General features: G+C 41.0%; 1 protein-coding gene across 1 annotated transcript; it reads right to left on the reverse strand.

Moving 5' to 3' along the window:
• Nucleotides 1–15,011: 15,011 nt before the first annotated feature.
• On the reverse strand, nt 15,012–18,884 carry LOC130879066 (secretoglobin family 2A member 2-like). The gene is made up of 3 exons (XM_057777069.1): nt 18,827–18,884; nt 16,459–16,646; nt 15,012–15,165 (listed from the first exon to the last, which is right to left on the reverse strand). The coding sequence occupies exons 1-3, from the start codon at nt 18,882–18,884 to the stop codon at nt 15,133–15,135; spliced, it is 279 nt and encodes a 92-aa protein (XP_057633052.1). The 3' UTR covers nt 15,012–15,132.
• Nucleotides 18,885–22,107: the final 3,223 nt, after the last annotated feature.

The following is a 22,107-nucleotide window of genomic DNA, read 5'->3' on the forward strand; positions in this document are numbered from 1 at the left end:
ATGGTTGTGAGCCACCATGTGGTTGCTGGGAATTGAACTCAGGACCTCTGGAAGAGCAGTCAGTGCTCTTAACCTCTGAGTCATCTCTCCAGCCCTCAAGTAATATTTTCAAAAAATAAAAAGGGGCAAGTACATATTCTACCCAGCAACTCTATTATCCACCATTCTTTTTTATTTTTTTTTAATTTTTGGATTGTGGATGCTGAAGGGTGCTCACCTATGAAGCGCCATACACAAGTTAGGGCTCAGAGCCTAGGATGAATCCGTTGGAAAGATCTGCAAACAGGAAGATGGAAAGAAAATATCTCCTTGTTGGTAAAGGTGAGGGGGGCTGTATGTGTTTTTCCTCCAGGAGTTGAATTTGGGTACCAGAGCAGTGTGTACAGCCGGTGACCCAGTAAGAAGAACACGACGCTCCTTCTGCTTCAGGTGACAACAACAAAATCACAGATGATGAGGAGTCTGGTGAGAAGCCCCCCACTTTTAATGAAATTAGTAAAAATAGCCCTCTCCCTCACTTTTTCCTAACCTGTCATTGGTGAAGGAGTCCTCCTTTTATCATGGATGTTTATTATTGCATAATGCTTCTATTGTAGACGTTCCTAATAATCACATTCATAGTAGGGTGATATGATCAGAAATGTACTGCATCCCATCCTGAAAAAATATTTGATAGAGATTTTAATATCCACCCCACAGTTATGTGGGGGGAATGTTTCACTCAAGAGCCTGATTTGGTAAAAGGTAGAAAAGACATATGGTGGTATTGCCATAGGCCAACGATGAATAATTCCACCTTTCCCGGGTATGAGTAAACCTCTCTAAAGATAAATTATACTGCCGGACACAATGACAATATGACTATTCGATCCTCTGTTTGCGTTCTTGGCCCATTTTTCTTTGTATTTTGGAATGGCACTTTGGAGGGCAATATTCTTAATTGTTCTTGCAGGATCTGCAAGTTGAGTAATTGCTGGAATGGATCTGATGGAGCTTTGATCGTTTGAGTGCCTGCTAGGATTCCTCTGCCCGAGCTGGTGTCTCAATAATGTCAGGAGATCATCCTTTATCGACAGCGGGTGAGACTTTGGGATAACAGCTGCAATTGTTGCTGCTATTGCTGTCGCTGCCACTGCAGCTACGGTTGCTGGAGTTGCCATTTCACAGACAGCTGTGACTGTGGAGACTGTTCTGTCTGGGGAGGTTGGTGGGGCCCTGTGGACACAGAGTGCTCTGGACTCTCATGTTGGATTTGGACTTTTGAATTTGGATCGATGGGCTGCACTTTTGCAGGGGTGGGTGGATTCCCTTTGGCTCCTACGGCAGGTGTCTTGTTCTCATTCTTGTAGTGCAGCTTGCATTGCACCTGCTGATGTTGTGGATGCTTCTGATGTGGTTGAACTGTTGAATGCATGTTTGAATGGCCCTTGGAATTCCTCCTTTTTTATTTTTGCCCTGCAGATGGCTTATCATATTGTTAGTATTAATAGCACACGGGTTTCTGCTGTGTCTGGGTCCAGTCAGTAGAATGCCATGGCCCAGCTTGAGGGCTGGGTCCAGCCATTGTCTGTAACACTCTCACTTGTGCTGATATTGCTATTGGGATTATCTGCTTTTGGATTCTCTGCCAATTTATGTGGCAATCCCACATACAGCACACTGTCACTCGACAAGTGTTGCTCGGACTGTCTTCTGGTAATCAGAAAGCACTCCAAGTCTGACTGCAGATACTGCAGAAGTCATAAGGGATCCCTACTATGGACAACTGTCCTGATATAGAGAACTTGCCAAAGACAAGGGTTAAGGCCTCCAATAGACAGATAAGAGCCTCTATCTGGGGAAGTCCTAAGACAGGGGTTCTCATGCTTTTAAAATGAAAAGGGGGGAATTGTTGGGTCCCTTGAAGACAGGTCTCCGCACACCCTGTTTTGCACTCTTGTGGTTGGTTGTTCCAAACACAGGAACTAAAACAGGAACAATATGTTGTTTTCAGCAATATTTTTAAGGATGTTTACCCCTAAGCCATGTGAGTTACGGTGATGAGCTTCCTGCTTTTGCTGGCTCATCCTTCCTTGCTGAGGGCTATATGTACTGTGTGAGAAAGTGGAATAAAGGTTTGTCTGCAGAGCCTGAAGTTGTGTTGTGTGTTAATCCCGATGTCCCTTGTTCAAAAAATACAGTTGCCATGCTGGCAAGCACTGCAAAATGTCTCACAGACTGTTTCATGAAGCAGGAACCCTGAAAGCCCTTTCTCATCTTCAGGCAAGTTATGCAGTCAATTCTCTGTGGGTCCTACATGTTCAGTTAAGCAGTCCAGGCAAGAGCAGTTTCTTGACCAAATGGCTAACAAAATTCATAAGGAGCCGCTTTGATGCCCATCATCCTCTTGAAGTAGACTGGTGCTGCCAGGAGCAGATGTGTCTCACTGTCATGGAATGTCCAAATTTCTTAAAACATTTAATTGCCAGATTCTGAAGGTCTATGAAAGATTTGAAGAATACTCTAGAAAACCTAACTAACATGACTACAAGCTTGACTATTATAGATGACTATCTATTAATCTATATTTCTTAATTATACATTATATTTTTAAATGAGTTGGACAAACACAATAACTTAATCTAGAGCAGAAATATACATATAACAAAATTGAGCTTAAATTTGTATCAATAAACCAAGATCCATACCAATGCAAATCTCTATAGCATATACCACTTTAAATGTAAAGAAGCATTTATAAACAATATTAGGGAATATGGGTATAGTTTTTCTCCAAGCTACTTTCTGCTGTTTATTGGGCAAAGTACTTTTCTTGTGGCAGTGTTTACAGCAACCTTTCAGGGGGTCTTGTTCCATCAAACCATATTGGTCTAGAAGCAATTCACAGGTTCTCACCTTCTGTGAAAACAAAAGAACCTCTTTTTCAAAGTAACATATCCTTAGACTCAAATTTTGGGATCAAGATAACTTTATGTTGGTTTAACTTAGCAGTCCATACAATGAAATGTGTCTCTGTGCTTAGTCTTTCACACTCAAAAAATTATAAAACAGCCTTTTGTCTGTGTGGTCCTTGGACTACCAGGAGTCCCTGTTCCTGCACTGAGTAGATCCATCCAGAAGGGAGAGTGTATGCCAACCCAGGGCAGACGGTCAAGGAATGGAGCACATGACCCCTCCAGCTCCGGCTGCAAGGACTTCTTTGTTCCACATGACCCTGCCCCCCCAAGCTCGCCCTTTGTCTGGGGGGGGTCCTTGAACTACCAGAAGTCCCAGTTCCTGTGCTGAGGAGATCCATCCTGACAGGTGAGTGTGTGCCAGCCTGGGGTGGATGGTCTGGGAACAGAGTACAGGACCCCTCCAGCTCCTGCTACAGGGGCTTCTTTGTTCCACACGAACCTGCCTCCCCCAAGCCTGCCCTATTTTCTGTGAGGTCATTGGCCCAGGAACAGTTCCTGCTCCTGTACTGAGGCGATCCACCTAGAGGGGTGAGTGTGTGTCTGCCTGTCCAGAAGGTCCCCAGAAGGGAGTGTACTGTACCTTCGGCTCCTGCTGCAGGGGCTTCTTTGTTCCACATGACCCTGCCCCCCCCCCAAGAATGTCCTTTTGTCTGTGGGGTTCTTGGACTACCAGAAGTCCCTGTTCCTGTGCTGAGGAGATCCACCCAGATGAGTGAGTGTGTGCCCACTCATTTGGATATCCTGGAAGGGAGTGCAGGGAACCTCCAATTCCTGCTTCAGGTGCTTCTTTGTTCCACATGACCCAGCCCCCACAAGTTTGCCCTTTTATCTGTGTGATCCTTGAACTACCAGGAGTCCCTGTTCCTGTGCTGTGGAGATCCACCCAGAAAAGTGAGTGTGTACCTCCCCCCAGCGCAGAGGGTCCAGAAGGGAGTACAAGGCCCCTCCAGCTCGTGCTGCAGGTGCTTCTTTGTTCCACATGACCCTGCCTCCCCCAAGCCTGCCCAGTTTTCTGTGAGGTCCTTGGCGCAGGAATAGATCCTGCATCTGCACTGAGGAGATTCAGCCAGAGAGCACTCCTTTCCATCTGTCAGGTCCTTAGATCCACCAGCACTACCGACTCCAGTACCAAAGGGCCCTAAAAGAGGCTAGACTAAGAAAATTCCCCATGTACACAGTCAGTCACAGCAAAGATTGGACCAAGACACAAAGACTCTCTTGGCTGTATTTGAAGGAAGAGATGGGCAGGCACTAATGTAAGAATTCCTTCAACAACATGGAAGGCAAAATGACAAAACCAGAATCCAGAAACCACACAACAAGAAGACTTGAACAACCTATTCCAGAAGAAGTAGAAAAAAATCAACTTTAAATGTAACATTATGACAATAATAGAGGACCTTAAACAGGATGTAACAAACTCCTTTAAAAAGATGGAGAAGACAAACAAAACAGTAGAAGAAATGATTAAATCTCTCAAAAAACACCAAAAAAAAAACAAGAAAGAGCATTCAAACTGATAAGGGAAACAGTTCAAGACTTGAAAAATGAAATGGAGACAATGAAGTAAACACAAAACAAGAGAAGCCAGGATATGGGAAATCTGTGTAAATGAACAGGAACTACAGAGACAAGTATAACCAACAGAATACAAGAGGTAAAAGAAAGAATCTCAGACGCTGAAGATACTATAGAGGAAATAAACTCATTGATTAAAGAAAACAACAAACACAACAAATTCTTAACACAAAAAATCTGGGACACCATGAAAAGACCAAACCAAAGAATAATAGTGGTAGAAGAGGGAGAAGAATTACAGCTCAAAGGCCCAGAAAATATATTCAACAAAATTATACAAGAAAACTTTCCCAACCTAAAGAAGAATATTTCTATGAAGGTACAAGAAGCATACAGAACACCAAATAGACTGGATCAAAAAAAAATCACCTCGCCATATAATAATCAAAACACAAAACATACAGAAGAAAGAAAGAATATTAAGAGCTGCAAAGAAAAAGGTCAAGTAACATATAATGGTAAATCTATCAGAATTACACCTGACTTCTCAATAGACACCATGAAAACCAGAAGGTCTTGGATAGATGTGATGCAGACATTAAGAGACCATAGATGCAAGCCCAGACTACTATACCCAGCAAAGCTTGCATTCACCATCAATGGAGAAAAAAGATATTCAAGGACAAAAACAGATTTAAACAATATGTAGTTACAGACCCAGCTTTACAGAAAGTACTAGAAGGAAAACCACAAACCAAGGAAGCCAACAACATCCATAATAACAAAGGCATCTGACAACCCTCCACCAGCACAACTTAAAGAAGGGAAACACACAAACACTACCACCAAAAACATAAATAAATAACCGGGGTTAACAACCACTGGTCATTAATATCACTTAATATCAATGGACTCAATTCACTTATAAAAAAGGCACAGGTTAAGAGAATGGATACGGAAACAGAATCCAACATTCTGCTGTTTACAAGAAATACACCTCAACCTCAAAGACAGACACTACCTCAGAGTAAAGGGTTGGGAAAAGGTTTATCTATCAAATGAACCTAAGAAACAAGCGGGTGAGCCTATGTTAATATCTAACAAAATTGATTTCAAACTAAAACCAATCAGAAGAGATGGAGAAGGACATTTTATACTTACAATGGGAACAATTCATCAGGAGGAAGTCTCAATCCTGAATATCTATGCCCTTAATATAAAAGCACCACACATTACTAGAACTCAAATCACACATCAAACCCCACACTCTAATAGAAGGAGATTTCAATACTCCTCTCTCACCAATGGAGAGGTCAACCAGACAGAAACTTAACAGAGAAATAAGAGAACTAACAGATGTAATGAACCAAATGGACTTAACAGACATCTATAGAACATTCCACTCAAACAGAAAAGAATATACCTTCTTCTCAGCATCTCATGGAACCTACTCAAAAATTGATCATATAATCGATAACATAGCAAACATCCACAGACAGAAAAAAATTGCATCAACCACCTGTGTACTATTGGATCACCATGGAATAAAGTTAGAATTCAACAACAATTCTACCCCCAGAAAGCCTACAAATTCATGGAAACTGAACAGTCAACTACTGAACCACCCCTGGGTCAAGGAAGAAATAAAGAAAGAAATACAAGTCTTCCTTGAATTCAACAAAAATAAAGACACAACATACCCAAACCTACGGGACACTATGGAAGCAGTGTTAAGAGGAAAGTTCATAGCACTAAGTGCCCACATAAAGAAAACAGAGAAAGCACACATTAGAGATTTAACAGCACATCTGAAAGCTCTAGAAAAAAAAGAAGCAGACTCACCCAGAAGGCGTAGAAGACTGGGAATAATCAAACTGAGAGCTGAAATCAACAAAATAGAAACACAGAAAACAATCCAAAAATCAATGTCACAAAAAGCTGGTTCTTGGAGAAAATCATCAAGATTGAGAAACCCCTATCCAAAATAATCAAAAGGCAGGTAGAAAACATGCAAATGAGCAAGAACAGAAATGAAAATGGGAACAAAACCACAGACACAGAGAAAAATCAAAGAATCATTAGATCTTACTACAAAAGTCTGTAATGCCACAAAATTGAAAAATATGAAAGAAATTGACATTTTTTAGATAAGTACCATTTACTAAAATTAAATCAAGACCAGGTGTACAATTTCAATAAACCTAGAAGTCACGAGGAATTAGAAGCTTTCATCAAAAACCTCCCTACCAAAAAAAGCCCCGGACCAGATGGTTTCAATGCAGAATTCTACCAGAACATCCAAGAAGAGCTAATACCTATACTTCTTAATGTGTTTCACATAATAGAATAAGAAGAGTCATTGCCAAACTCTTTTTATGAAGCTACAGTCACCATGATTCCAAAACCACAGAAAGATCCAACCAAGAAAAAGAATTACAAACCAATCAAACTCATGAACATTGATGCAAAAATTCTCAATAAAATTCTGGCAAACAGAATCCAAGAACACATTAAAAAATTATTCATTACAATCAAGTAGACTTAACCCAGAGATGCAGGGCTGGTTCAACATATGAAAATCTATCAATGTAATTCATCATATGAATAAACTGAAAGAAAGAAACCACATGATCATTTCATTAGATGCTGAAAAAGCATTTGACAAAATTCAACACCCCTTTATGATAAAGGTCTTGGAGTGATTAGGGATACAATGGTCATACCTAAATATAATAAAAGCAATATACAGCAAGTCAACAGCTAACATGAAATTAAATGGAGAAAAACTCAAAGCCATTCCACTAAAATCAGGAACAAGACAAGGCTGTCCATTCTCTCCATACCTCTTCAATGTAGTGCTTGAAGTTCTAGCAATAGACAACATCAGGAGATCAAGGGGATTCTAATTAAAAAGGAAGAATCAAGCTTTTGTTATTTGCAGATGATATGATAGAGTACATAAAAGACCCCAAAAACTCTACCAAAGAACTCCTTCCACTGATAAACACCTTTAGTAATGTGGCAGGATACAAGATCAACTCCAAAAAATAAGTAGCCCTCTTATGCACAAAGAACAAAGAAGCAGAGAGGGAAATCAGAGAAACATCACCTTTCAATATAGCCACAAATAGCATAAAGTATCTGGGGGTAACTCTAACCAAGGAAGTGAAAGATCTATTTGACAAGAACTTTAAGACTTTGAAGAAAAAAATGGAAGAGGATACCAGAAAATGGAAGGATCTCCCATGTTCTTGGATGGGTAAGATCAACATAGTAAAAATGGCGATTCTACCAAAAGCAATTTATAGATTCAATGCAACTCCCATCAAAAGCCCAACAAAATTCTTCACAGACCTTGAGAGAACAATAATCAACTTTATATGAAAAAACAAAAATCGCAGGGTAGCCAAAACAATCCTATACATTAAAAGTACTTTCGGAGGCATTACCATCCCTGACTTCACCAACCCCTCATCAGACAAAGGCCTGATCTCCAAAATATATAAAGAACTCAAGAAACTAGACATTAAAATTCTGCATAACCCAATTAAAAAATGGGGTACTCAACAGAACAGAGAATTCTCAACAGAAGAAATTCAAATGGCCAAAAGATACTTAAGGTCATGTTTAACTTCCTTAGCAATCAGGGAAATGCAAATCAAAACAACTCTAAGATACCATCTTATACCTGCCAGAATGGCTCAAATCAAAAACACCAATGATAGCCTATGCTTGAGAGGATGTAGAGTAAGGGGAACGAACATTCATCCATTGTTGGTGGGAATGCAAACTTGTGCAACCACTTTGGAAATCAGTGTGGTGGCTTCTCAGGAAACTGGGAGTCAACCTACCTCAGCATCCAGCAATTCCACTCTTGAGAATATACCCAAGAGGTGCCCTATCATACTACAAAAGCATTTGTTCAACTATGTTCATAGCAGCACTATTTGTAATAGCCAGAACATGGAAACAATTTAGGTGCCCCTTGATAGAAGAATGGATAAGGAAGGTGTGGCACATATATACATTAGAGTTTTACTCAGTGGTAAAATACAATGACATCTTGAATTTTGCATGCAAATGAATGGAAATAGAAAACATTATCTTGAGTGAGATAACCCAGACCCATAAAGATGAATATGGTATGTACTCACTCATTAGTGGATTCTAGTCATGAACAAAGGACATTGTGCCTATAGTTCATGATCCTAGAGAAGCTAAATAAGAAGGTAAACCCAAAGGAAAAAGTTGGGAGCACGGGGGTGGGGGGTGGCAGGAAATGGAGATGGGGAAAAAGAAAGGAGAAGGGGGGATTGGGGAGAGCTTGGGGTAATGGGATGGTTGAGATGGAGGAAGGGTGGATATGGGAGCAGGGAAGAAGATATCTTAATTAAGGGAACCATTTTAGGTTTGGCAAGAGACTTGGCTCTAGAGGGTTTCCCAGGTGTCCAAAGGGATTTCCCCAGCTAGGTCCTTGGGCAGCAGAGGAGAGGGTGTCTGAACTGGCCTTCTCGCATAGCCACATTAATGAATATGCTGCATATCACCATAGAACCTTCATCTGGAGATGGATGGAGATAGAGACAGAGACCCACATTGGAGCACTGAACTGAACTCCCAAGGTCCAGATGAAGAACTGAAGAAGGGAGAAATTGGGCAAAGAAGTCAGGACCGGGAGGAGTGTGTCCACCCACTGAGACAGTGTGACTGATCTAATGGGAGCTCACCAAGGCCAGCTGGTCTGGGACTGAACAAGCATGTGATCAGACCAGACTCTCTGAATGTGGCTGGCAATGAGGGCTGACTGGGAAGCCAATGATAATGGCACTGGGTTTTAATTCTACTGCATGTACTGGCTTTTTTGGGTGTATAGTCTATTAGGATGCACGCATTCCTAGACCAGGACATAGGGGGGAGGGGCTTGGACTTCCCACAGGACAGGGCACCCTGACTCCTCTTAGGGCTGGCAAGGGAGGGGGAAGGTGAGAAGAAGAAGAAAATGGGATGAGGGGAGGAGGTGGAAATTTTTAATAAATAAATAAATAAATTTAAAAAATTCAAAACGACACCATAATATGCACAATCCAGACTCTCTGTGAACTTTCCATCTTTGAGTGGCTTTATTTACTCCCTTAAATTTATCATTGTCTGTACTTTGTCTTCTTAAAGACTTTATTTTTTAAAAAATAATTATTTCCTCTTATAATTCTTTATAGTCTTTTTCTTCCCTCTCCCAAGCCTATGTACATTTATCCAACACTATCACCAATTTAGAGATCTTTTTTAAATTTTGATTTGTCTTTATTTCATATCTGTAAATATTTTCTGACCTAAAGCATTACTTAAAATGCTAAACAGCTTGATCACAGTGGCCCTGGGTTCTGGCTCTGCCTCTCTCGGGCTTTAAATATGACGGAGGTCATTCACCCTCAGCTTTAGGACTTCCAGGTGGGAGCCATTCTCACCACCTAAACTCTGGGTAGCACCATGCAGCATGAAAACCATTTCTTTACTGAGTAAAAGCAAAATGGAAATCTCTCTGTGTATGGCAGCAAGAATCTGCCATGCTCTCCTCCTTGTGCATGTCTTGTAGACCTGATCCCACTGCCTGCCCCTGTGAGGGGTCCTGAGATGGTCTCAGCTACATTGCTCCTGACCCTGAGTGGCCACACAAACACCTGGGCCCACTAATGCCATTTAAATACTCCATAGCTGAATTTGCACTGACAGCATGGCCCAAGAAGCTGCCTTTTTAAAAAGTCATGGCTTTTTTTCTGCTTCCAGTGAATCAGGAAAACCTCCCTTAAAGGAGCTACAGCATGATACCATCTGAGTAAAAATGAGATTAAACTTTATTTTTCTGTGTCTAGAGTTCCTTTCCAAGCTTTTTAAAGTTCTAAGAGAATTTAGATAGCCACGTTGGCACCAATTTGTTGAAAGGGAGAGAGTCCCGGCAACCCTGCTAGTTTAGTCCCAAAATCATCACACAGAAACTGTGTTAATTAAAACACTGTTTGGCCCATTAGCATTAACGTCTTGTGGATAACCCTTACATCTTAGTTTAACCAATTTCTATGAACCTGTGTATTGCCATGTGGCAGTGGCTTACTGGCAAAGTTTGGGCATGTCTGACTCTAGTGTGGCTCCATAGTGTCTCCCTATCTGCCTTCCTTCTCCCAGCATTCAGTCCAGTTTTTCCTGCCTATCTAAGTTCTGCCCTATCAACAGGCCAAGGCAGTGTCTTTATTCATTAATGGTAATCACAGAACACAGAGGGGAATCCCAAATCACTGAGGCTGACGATGAATGTTTTATTTTTGACTCTTCTAATATATTCCATTAACCATTACCATCTCTTTTCATACCATTACCATGAAGGCTGTAGTACCATAGCCCAGGAGTTCAATTGGAAATAAGATAATGTGACACCTTTAGCATTGTTCTCTTTGCTATGGATTGTTTAGCATAATCGGGGGTTTTTGTGTTTCCATTTAAATTTGGGACTTTTTTTCTATTTCCTTAAAGATTACTTTTTGGAATCTTGATAGGAATTTCAATGAATCTGTAGCCTTTTTCAGTAATATGGATATCTTAACAACATTTATCTTACTGATTTATGAGGATAGGTGTTTTTCCTAACTTTTAATGTCTTACTCATTTTCTTTCCTCATAGTTTTAAAGATTTTATTGTGGGAGGCCTACACCTCTTTGATTAGGGGATTGTCACACTGACACAGTCTACTCTCACCTGGAGGAAAGTTCCATTTGTTCCATTGAGGTATTGTCTATGTTGAGTGTCCTGTGTGTATGTCTGAGGGAGGTTGTCTTAATTAGGGTAACAGATGTGGGAAGTCCCAGACACTATAGGCAGCACCCTTTTCTAGGCAGAGAACCTTGAACTGTATGAGTGAGAAATCAGCCCGAGCACAACCAGAGAAGCAGCGAGCATGCATGCATTTGTGACTTCCTGCTCTTAAGCATGGTGTGATGCATCTAACTGCTGCAAGTTCTGTAACTGTAACTACACCACAATGAAGAGTTGTAACTTGCAACTGTGTTAAAATAAACCTTTTCTCCCTTAGGCTGTCTTTTGTCAGGATATTTTATCACATTAATAGCAAAGCATGTAGGGCAGGCACATCTATAGGCATTTATTTTGAATGGCATTGTATTCTCAAATTCCCTCTCCATGTTAGGGGTGTATAGAAATGCTGCTGGGTCTTGTACATTCTGTTTCACATTCTAATGATTCTCTAGGAGAGTGTCTCTGATCCAAGACTTTTCTGGTAGAGACTGTTTTAAATATTGAATCATATCATCTTCAAACAGGGACAGTTTGATTTCTTCCCATATTATTTGTAGTGTATTTCTTTTTATGAAGTTTTTCTTGGCTGAAAATTCAGGCAACTCTAGCAGTTAGTTTTCAGTTTCTGTGATAAAGTTCTCTGACAAGAAGCAAGTTAGGAAAGAATGGGTTCACTCTGATTTTTTTTTAAATATTTATTTATTTATTGTGTACACAGTGTTCAGCATCCATGTATGCCCTCAGGCCAGAAGAGGGCACCAGATCTCATTACAGATGGGTGTGAGCCACGATGTGGTTGCTGGGAATCGAACTCAGGACCTCTGGAAGAGCAGTCAGTGCTCTTAACCTCTAAGCCATCTCTCCAGCCCCGGGTTCATTCTGATTTAAAGTTCAGACTGACAGAGTCCATCACAGCAAAAAGGGAAATGTGGTTTGGGGCCAGGCTTTAAACCTCAGATCCTCTGAGTGATGTCTTCTGCCAGCAGGGCTCCATCTTTACCACAGCAGGGATCTCATATCAGCTGCTCCACATACCAGATGTTTCCATGATAACTCATAACAGTAGCACAATTACAGCTACGAAGTAGCAATGAAAATAATTTTACGGTTTCGGGGGTGAGGGTCACTACAACATGGGGAACTGTATTAAGGGGCTACAGCATTAGGAAGGTGGAGACCTACTGTCCTAAAGCTTCCATAGCCTTCACAGACATCTCCACAAACTGGGGACCAAGTGTTCAACATATGCGAAACATTTCTTATGCTTAGTCACTACCGGCACCCCAGTGAAAAGCACCTAGAGAACAGACCCACTTCTCTCCTTCCTTATATTTTTTTATTGAAAAAATTTCTGCCTCCTCCCTGCCTCCCATTTCCCTCCTCCCACTCCTCTCCTCCTCTCCCCACTCCTCTCCCCCTTCCCCACTCCTTTCTCCCTCCCTCTCCATTCTGAAGACCAGTCAGGGTTCCCTGCCCTGTGGGAAGTCCAAGGTCCTCCCCCCTCCATCCAGGTCCAGGAAGGTGAGCATCCAAACAGGCTAGGCTCCCATAAAGCCAGTTCATGCAGTAGGATCAAAACCCAGTGCCATTTTCCTTGGCTTCTCATCAGCCCTCATTGTCAGCCATGTTCAGAGAGTCTGGTTTTATCCCATGCTTATTCAGTCCCAGTCCATCTGACCTTGGTGAGCTCCCAATAGATCATCCCCACTGTCACAGTGGGTGGGTGCACCCCTCACGGTCCTGACTTCCTTGCTCATGTTTTCCCTCCTTCTGTTCCTCTTGGACCTTGGGAGCTCAGTCTGGTGCTCCAATGTGGGTCTCTGTCTCTATCTCCATCCATCGCCAGATGAAGGTTCTATGGTGATATGCAAGATATTCATCAGTATGGCTATAGGATAGGGCCATTTCAGGTTCCCTCTCCTCAGTTGCCCAAGGAACTAACTGGGGACATCTCCCTGGACATCTGCAAGCCCCTCTAGCCAAATCTCTTGCCAACCCTAACAATGACATCTTGAATTTTGCATGCAAATGGATGGAAATAGAAAACACTATCCTGGGTGAGGTAACCCAGACCCAAAAAGATGAACATGGGATGTCCTCACTCATAATTGGTTTCTAGCCATAAATAAAGAACATTGAGCCTATAATTTGTGATCCTAGAGAATCTAAATAAGAAGGTGAACCCAAAGAAAAACATATAGTCATCCTCCTGGATATGGGAAGTAGACAAGATTGCCAGGCAAAAATTGGGAACTTGGGGGTGGGATGGGATGGGGGTAAGGGAAAATGGGGAGAGAAAAGTGAGTAGAAGAGGATGGGGGGAGTTTGGGGGAATGGGATGGTTGGGATAAAGGAAGGGTGGATATGGGAGCAGGGAAGTATATATCCTCTCCTTCCTTATTATTAGAGGAAACAGAGAGTTGCAGGGGGGGGGGTCACAGGCCAGGCTCTCCTAGTAGCCTGGTAGAAATCTTAGTTTTGGTTCACTAAAATGGAGCAGAGCTAAACAGGCAGTCAAAAAAAAAAAAAAAAAAAAAAACCACTACCTACAGGCAACCAACTAGCAGATACCCCCAGTCTTCTGCTAGCTCAGCAGACACCCCAAAAACCTTTCCCTGGCTTAGCAGATCCCCAAAGCCCTTCTGCTGGATGAGCAGATGCCCCCCAGCCTTTTGCAAGCTAAAGATAGTTTTCCCTACTCTGCTGCAGAAAAGACCCTAACCACTAAGTCCACTCACCAATCAGTCCCCAGACAAATCTGTCCCCTATCAATCAGCCCTACATTAATCCCTCCTCCCTGGATTTCTGCAAACTCTACTTAAAGGGAACTTGTGACCTTCATTGTGGGTTGCCAATGTGCCACTTAGTGCTGGAATTAATAAACCGTTCTTGTTATCGCTTGCTTGACTGTTGGTCTTGGTCCCTAACAAAAATGGGTTACTCTTCTTGTGTCAGAATCCTATTTTCTTCATTTCATTAATTTTGACATAAGAAATATTTGTTATGTTTGTCATTTCCTCTGATTCATATGTTCATAAAGACATTTTGCCATTAAGGGAAGTATCTCAAACAAAATTCAAAAAACAAAAATCAATCAAACAATAAGCCTCTGCAGTTTGTAAAAGTCCCGTTTCTCATTTGAGATGATCATGATTTCTTTCCCTGAACCTATTTACATTCTGAGTTCTATTGATTGAGTGGCATGTGTGGGACCATCTTTATTTCCTAATTCTTGTAGACACAAAGCCCTGGTGGCAGCAGGGCTGGCAGCACATCCCAGCGTCAGACCCCCAGTAGGATAATGCCAAGGATGCTGAATAGAGGTGGTGGTGAGAAAGTAGCTGAGCTCTTCACCTGAGAGGGGACTCAGCATGGCCAGGAAGAGACACCTTCCTTTCTTTTCCAGAGAGGGGACTCAACATGGCCAAGGAGAGACACCCTCCTTTCTTCTCCAAAGAGGGTACTCAGCCAGGAAGAGACACTCTCCTTTCTTCTCCAGAGAGGGGACTCAGCCAGGGACAGACACTCTCCTTTCTTCTCCAGAGCTGGGACTCAATGGCCAGGGACAGACACTCCTTCCTTAGGCTCAGTTTAAGGTTGTGTGGGAGTCATCTGTGGGTGGGTGTCCTAGAGTGGAGGATTGCAGGCCTCCTAAGCCCCCAGTTTTAAAAGATCGCACAAAGTATTGGTATTTGCAAATAAATTTAATGAATAGAAAGAAATGCCCTCGAGATTCCAACCATAGTCTTGCACTTTATAGACAGGAAGATAAAGTCAAGAAAGAAAAGTTACGATTATGGTATCAGCTCTTCATTCCTGTGAGCTAAAGTTCTCGTGGAACTTTTAGGCAGACTATGGACAATCTTCACTGTCGTATATAGCATCCTGAAAAATAAATGAGGAAGCGACTTAAATTTTGAACTTTGACTGTCGAGTCCAATATTGAAAAGAAAAAAATCTTGTGTTTTTAATTATTTTTTCAGTATTTTCAATTACTATTAAATATTCCAGAAAGCTTCCAGAGATAAATCCGATTAGGTGCATGTGCTCTACCATTTAAGAAAACAACAAGAGTAAGAAACCCAGATTTTTTTTTATTTTTTTGAAGGTTTCCCCTTGATTACCTTAGCCTCTAACTTCCAACCTCCCCTGGTCCAGCTGTTTCTAGATGCCTCTGTGGCTGAAGGTATCTGACGACCCTCAGTTTGAACTGCTCTGCTATTATTCTCTTACCACTTGCTCAATTGAAACCTTGCTTAACAGAGAGTGTGGCTTTAAAAATTCCTCAGTGCTCTAAAAATGAGATTTGTTATAAGCAACTAGAGAGACCTCCCCAGTACTTTCAGGCCCTGTGTATTCCTGTGGTTTTAGTTAAAACTGGGCATACTTCTAAATTTGGCATCTGTGGGATGCTTAAATGGGACAGGGACACTTTAGATAAATTCTTAGAGCTACATTTTTATGCTTGAAAAGAGACTATTATTATTATTTAAAGTGACTGTTAGTCCTGATGTTCTTATCCTGGGGTCTTCAGCACTCACTCTAAATTGGTGCAAATGGAAGGTCAATGGTCACTGAACCAAAACAGGACTTCTTGAGAGCCAAGTGTATTTTTCTCTGACTTAAGAATTTGAGGGCTTTCTCCATGTCATGATGTGCTTATGGGTTTAAGTGTGTATTGTGTGTGTGTGTATGTATTTGTGAGTGTGTGCATGTGTTTGCGCACGTGCTCATGAACATCCATGGTTGCATATATGTACCTGTGTTTGTGTGATTGGGAGGTTATTGATAAGAGAGTGATCTCTGGGTCATCTCCTTTGTTTTTGTGTTTTTCTTTAATTATTTTAATATCCTCAAAATAATATGGAATATGAGGTGTGTCTTTCAATGGCTTTCCTGAACAAAATGTCACCACTAAATCAAATTATGTTGTTCAAAAATAGTACACAGACAATGTTTGCTTAGACCTTATTAGTCACAATGTTGGAAACTGTTCTTCCTCATTAGTGGAAATATATGTATGTGGATATATAAATATGTATATATATACAAATATATGCCGATATAAATATATAAAATACATAAGTATGTACATATATGTATATATATGATATATACGTGTACATCATTCAAATATATATAGTTATATAATACAAAAAAGGGAAAATGTATAATTACCATCATCACTCCATAATTGGCCAGAGTCTCCTCAGACTGGTCTAGGAAACATTGTTTCACTTCGCCCAAAGCCTTTTCGTCATAAGGAAGAGGTGCGTATGACTTAATCAGTCCCTGAAACTCAGCCACAGACACTGATGAGTTAATAATCTGTGCAACGACATCATCCATTGCATGGCAATTAGAACCTGGAAAGACATGGCATTCATCACTGGAGGTCTGAACTCTGTAGGGGTCACTGCTCATCACAAACATCTTGTTGAGTACAAGTAGAGACACAGATTAGCAAAGGTGGTGGGCACTGCCATATCTGGGACAGAAACTGCAGATTGCAAGATTCCACTTAGAAACTGCAAACTCTGTCCCTGACATGGCAGCGCAAAGAAGCCAAACCTTCACACACCCTTCACTGGGAAGGACACTGAGGAGATGGCAGGCCACTGTCTGGGCATGGTAAGTATTGGAGTCATTGTTTGGTCAAAGTCTGCTACATATTTTTACTGTTTTTTTTTATTTGCTGAAATCTTTATTGTGTTAAACATTTCTTATAGTAGAAATTACTTGCTATGCATTTAGGTGAACTAAAATGTTGGAATGAATGTTTATTAAAATACAACTCTGGTGTTATAAAGTACATGAGGACACTTGTGCTGCCTTAGAATTATACAAAAATAAAAAAATAAGCCAGGGAGAAGGCTCAGCAGTTAGGAGAAGGAACACTTCTTCTGGAAGCTCTGAATTTGATTCCAAGAACCCATGTCAGGCAGCTTAAAGCCACCCACCTGTAACTACAGCTCCAGGGGTATTTGATACTTCTGCAGGCTCCTGTACACATGTGCACACAAGTACTGCCAAAACATAGCGCTAACATCACATGTTTAATGGTGAAATCTATGTTCTGAGTCAGAGTGATCTTTTCAACACACATAACTCCTTGGTATTAAAGCTAATGTTGAATAGGATTTATTTCTACCACTTTCCAGACATATATTATTCCTTGTTTTGTAAAGCTGTGAATGCTATCTTCAACTACTAAGCAATATTTTGAAATTTTGAGGCACATATAAGCTTTGAATTGTTATTATTGTTTTTACTGTTTTGAGAACATTATGGAATATGTTAAGACTTCCTATAACTACCATGGCTACAATAGTATCTGCTTTGCTCTGTTAACTCGAGCATTTGAATCACAGAGCAATTTAAACAGAAACTTTGGTACTTGAAGTGACCTCATGCAGAAAATGGAAGCCGACTGCAAGATTCCTTTAGGTTCTGCAAACTTGCCCGTAACAAGCCAACAAGGGACATCAAACCTTGCTGACTTTTGTCAGCAATGACATGCAAGAAATTAGAAGTTTTGTTGTGATGGGACACAGTGAACTCTTGTGTCTTTCTTTCTTGTAGCCATAATGCATCTCAGTGCTAATTTGAGAACCCCATTAAGTATTTTACAGTAGTTTATAGATATTAGCCATTGTCACCTGTAACTCTACCATCTGCATCAAAAGTATCATAAATCATAAACTCTTGTACTTGAAGCGATGTCATTGTTCAGCCAGGGGAAGAGAAAGAGGTCAAGGTTAACCCTGATTTTCCTATCAAATTAATTTAGAACTCCACCTTCTTGTCATTTTGCACCAGCCTTTTGGATAAGTGAAGTTGACAACATAGACAAAGCAAATTATACAAAGTCTATTGCACTTGTGACATGTTTGTACTGGCTACATTCTCAGGGACAAAGTTTTACTTCAGTCATTACTTCAAGTGGACTTGGGGAATGTGAACTCTCCTCTTTACCAGTAGGACAAGGATGTAAGTGGCCTAAAGTGAAGGGGTCAGAACAAGCTTTGACAGTCTGTGTCATGGCTCATGAACTGTTTACTCCTAGGTCTCATGCTACAGTTTGAGTAAAAAATTTTTCCACATTTAAAGAGATTTCTATGTACAATTTTTAGGAAAACCATTTAGGTCCAGGGTCATTTATATTTTTCTCATTTTCTATAAAATAGCTTGTATCCAAATCCAAGACCTGCCATGGATTTCAGGAGAGTTGTCATCACCTTGGGACCTCCTGTATGGTAGTGACACATCACACACAGCCCCAGTGCTGCACCTGTGATGTTTCTTTGACTATCTGGACTAGTATTGAGTTTCAGAGCTATTTAGTCAGACATTTTGTAACACTGTTGACATTCTGTGGCTCAGGCACTAGGGCTTATTAGGGTAGAACAGAAACAGTGTGTGGTCTAAAAGTAGCCCACCGCTGCACAGAACTCAACCCCCTCCACAGAACTCACCGCCTACCCCTCCACAGAACCCACCACCCACACCTCCACAGACCCACCACCCAGCCCTCCACATAACTTACTACTGGCATAGCAGCAAATGGGGATGGCGGCCAGCAAGAAGACTAGGACCAGCTTCATGTTGAGGAAGCCCTTGTGGGTTGGTCTTTGGTACAAGATAGAGATCAGGGAACTTTCTGCAGTTGAGAGCTCAGCATTCTGCTATTTATTTCTTGGGGAGGCCCTTTAGTGTCACCCACGAAATAAGGACACAAGTCATGAGAGCAACGTGGCATTGTAGCAGACAACATGAAAGAATGTGAAACAGAGCCAAGGAAGCCTGTGATTTGTTTGTGCAAAATAAGGAAACAAATTATTAAGAAGGACAGTTGGTGACCTTTCCCTGAGGTCTTCCAAAAAATGAAGATTGCAACACTGTAGTATGATTTTTGAAATGATACTGTCTTCCCCTCATACCCTCACTCCATTTTTTAATCCTCTCCTCTTCTGTCTTCTTCATCTCCTCACTCCTTTAATTCTTTCTCTTCCCTCTCCTTCATCTTTCTTTGCCTATGCCCTTTTCTTGTTTTTTTCCCCAATTTTAAGCACCTTCATTTTGTTTACCTGTTTCTGATGGGTCCAGTTGCTAGGGTCAGTGCACAACCCAAACCCCTTTCATAAACAGGGTTCCTGTTGACCCTCTTCTTCTTTGACTTCCAGAGGAAGTTTATTGCCAGCAGACCTTACTGAAGAGTCTTATGAAGAGTCATTTTGTTAGATGAACATTCACTGTTCATTCCAGATAGCTAAACATGTTCCTTCTTTTGTTAAAGGTCTAGGGTGTCACTTCTCCTGAATCAGGGACACTGTCAACTAATAGAGATCCCTGTTGCTTTATGGGAGGGAGGCATGATGGCTTATGGTGAGTGACTCATGCCACTGTGACTTCAGATCCTGGGGATAGCATCTGCTCATGACTTTTCCTGGGGAAGCTATCATGTCTCTCTGAGCTTCCTTTTACCCATGGTAAAGTGAGTATAGATAAAACTCTGCTAACATATCATCAGGACAGCAGAATCAGCATGTAAATAACCTTCCCACATTGCCTAACTAACCACTAATTTGTGGGGCTTTTCCATTTCTGAAACCATGGACATTAGTATGATGGCCCCTCAAGTCAAAAAACAAGCAAATAGTAAACAAAAACAATAAAATCAAAAGCAAAACAATTACTATAAAACCCTGTTAGATCATGTGGGTATATAATGGAATGCTGCAGATGGCACGCAGATCCGTAATTATTATACATTAGTCAAAATAGTCAAACTATAGGATCAGGTTAGATGTTTATCAGAAGATAACTAGACAATTAAAATATGGCATTTATACACAATAAATTTTTATTTTAAGGAGAATGGAATTAACGTCACTTACATGGAAATAAATGGGGCAGAATATTATCAATTTAATCAAAACAGTTGAGGACTTTTTGTCTTTGGTGTCCTTGGACTACCAGGTATCCTGGTTTCAGTGATGAGGAGTTCCATACAGAGGGGTAAGTATGTGCTATCCTGGGGCGGACTGTCCCAGAAGAGAGCACAGTCCCACCCCAGGTCCTGCTTCAGGGTCTTCTGTGTTCCACTCAACCCTGCCCTGCCCCCATGATCATCCTTTTGTCTGCAGTGTCCTTGGACTACAAAGAGACCCTGTGTCTGTGCTGAGGAGTTCCATCAAGAGGTGTGAGTGTGTGCTATCCCAGGCCAGACTGTCCTGGAAGAGAGCACAGGCCCACCCCCCAGCTCCTGCTGCAGGGTCGCCTGTGTTCCACTCTACCCTGCCCTGACCCCACATTTGCCCTTTTGTTTGCAGTGTCTTTGGACTACCAGGAGACCCTGTGTTTGTGCTGAGTAGTTCCATCCAGACAGGAACAGTTCCTGCTCCTGCACTGAGGAGATTCACCCAGAGAGTCAGTCACAGCAAAGACTGGACCAAGACACCAAGATTCTCCTGTCTCCATTTGAAAGAAGAGATGTGCAGGCGCCAATGCAAGAATTCCTCCAACAACCTGAAAGGCAACATGATATCACCAGAATCCGGGGATCACAAAACAAGAAGAATTGAACACCCTACTCGAGAAGAAATAGAAGAAATTGACATTAAACAGAACATTATGAAAATAATAGAGGAACTTAAACAGGAGGTGAAAAACTGCTATAAAGAAATGAAGATGGCAAACAAAAAGGTAAAGGAAATAAATAAATCTCTCAAAGATTCCCAAGAAAACTAAGAAAAACGTGAAAAAGCAACCAAACAGGTAAAGGAAACAGTTCAAGGCTTGAAAAATGAAATGGAGGTAATGAAGAAAACACAAACCTAGGGAAGGCTGGAGATGGAAAATCTGGGTAAATGAACAGGAACTACTGAGACAAGTATTATCAACAGGATACAAGAGATAGAAGAAAGAATCTCAGACACTAAAGATACTATAGAAAAAATAAACTCACTGATTAAAGAATGAAACAGATCCAACAAATTCTTAACACAAAACAGCCAGGAAATCTGGACACCATGAAAAGACCAAACCAAAGAATAATAGGGGTAGAAGAAGGAGAAGAATTACAGCTCAAAGGCCCAGAAAATATATTCAACAAAATTATACAAGAAAACTTTCCCAACCTAAAGAAGGATATTCCTATGAAGGTACAAGAAGCATACACAACACCAAATAGAGTGGATCAAAAAAAAGCCTCCCCTCGTCATATAATAATCAAAACATGAAAAACACAGAATAAATAACAAATATTAAAAGCTGTAAAGGAAAAAGGTCAAGTAACATATAAAGGGAAACCTATCAGAATTACACCTGACTTCTCAATGGAAACCATGAAAGCCCGAAGGTCTAGAATAGATGTGCTGCAGACACTAAGAAACCATGGATGCAAGCCCAGACTACTATACCCAGCAAAGCTTGCATTCCCCATCGATGGAGAAAACAAGATATTCCAGGACAAAAACATATTTAAACAATACGTTGCCACAAACCTCGCCTTACATAAAATACTAGAAGGAAAATCACAAACCAAGGAAGCCAACAACACCCATATTAACACAAGCATCTGCCAACCCTCCACCAGCACAGCTCAAAGAAGGGAAACACACAAACACTACCACCAGAAAAATAACTGGAGTTAACAACCACTGGTAATTTATATAATTTAATATCAATGGACTCAATTTCCCTATAGAAAGGCACAGGTTAAAAGAATGAATATGAAATCAAGATCCAACATTGTGCTGCCTACAACAAAAACACCTCAAACTCAAAGACAGACACTACCTCAGAGTAAAGGGTTGGGAAAAGGTT

This window comes from Chionomys nivalis, chromosome 8 (assembly GCF_950005125.1).
Source record: "Chionomys nivalis chromosome 8, mChiNiv1.1, whole genome shotgun sequence".
Lineage (NCBI taxonomy): Eukaryota > Metazoa > Chordata > Mammalia > Rodentia > Cricetidae > Chionomys > Chionomys nivalis.

What these genes read in the sequence shown, in the direction of transcription:
- LOC130879066 (XM_057777069.1), bottom strand. Translation starts at nt 18,884, where the DNA reads ATGAAGCTGGTCCTAGTCTTCTTGCTGGCCGCCATCCCCATTTGCTGC. An exon ending in CATTTGCTGCTATGCCAGTA is followed by an intron (nt 16,647 to 18,826) that starts GTAAGTTATGTG and finishes ATGTCTTTCCAG; the next exon opens with GTTCTAATTGCCATGCAATG. An exon ending in CCAATTATGGAGTGATGATG is followed by an intron (nt 15,166 to 16,458) that starts GTAATTATACAT and finishes TTTATTTTTCAG; the next exon opens with GATGCTATATACGACAGTGA.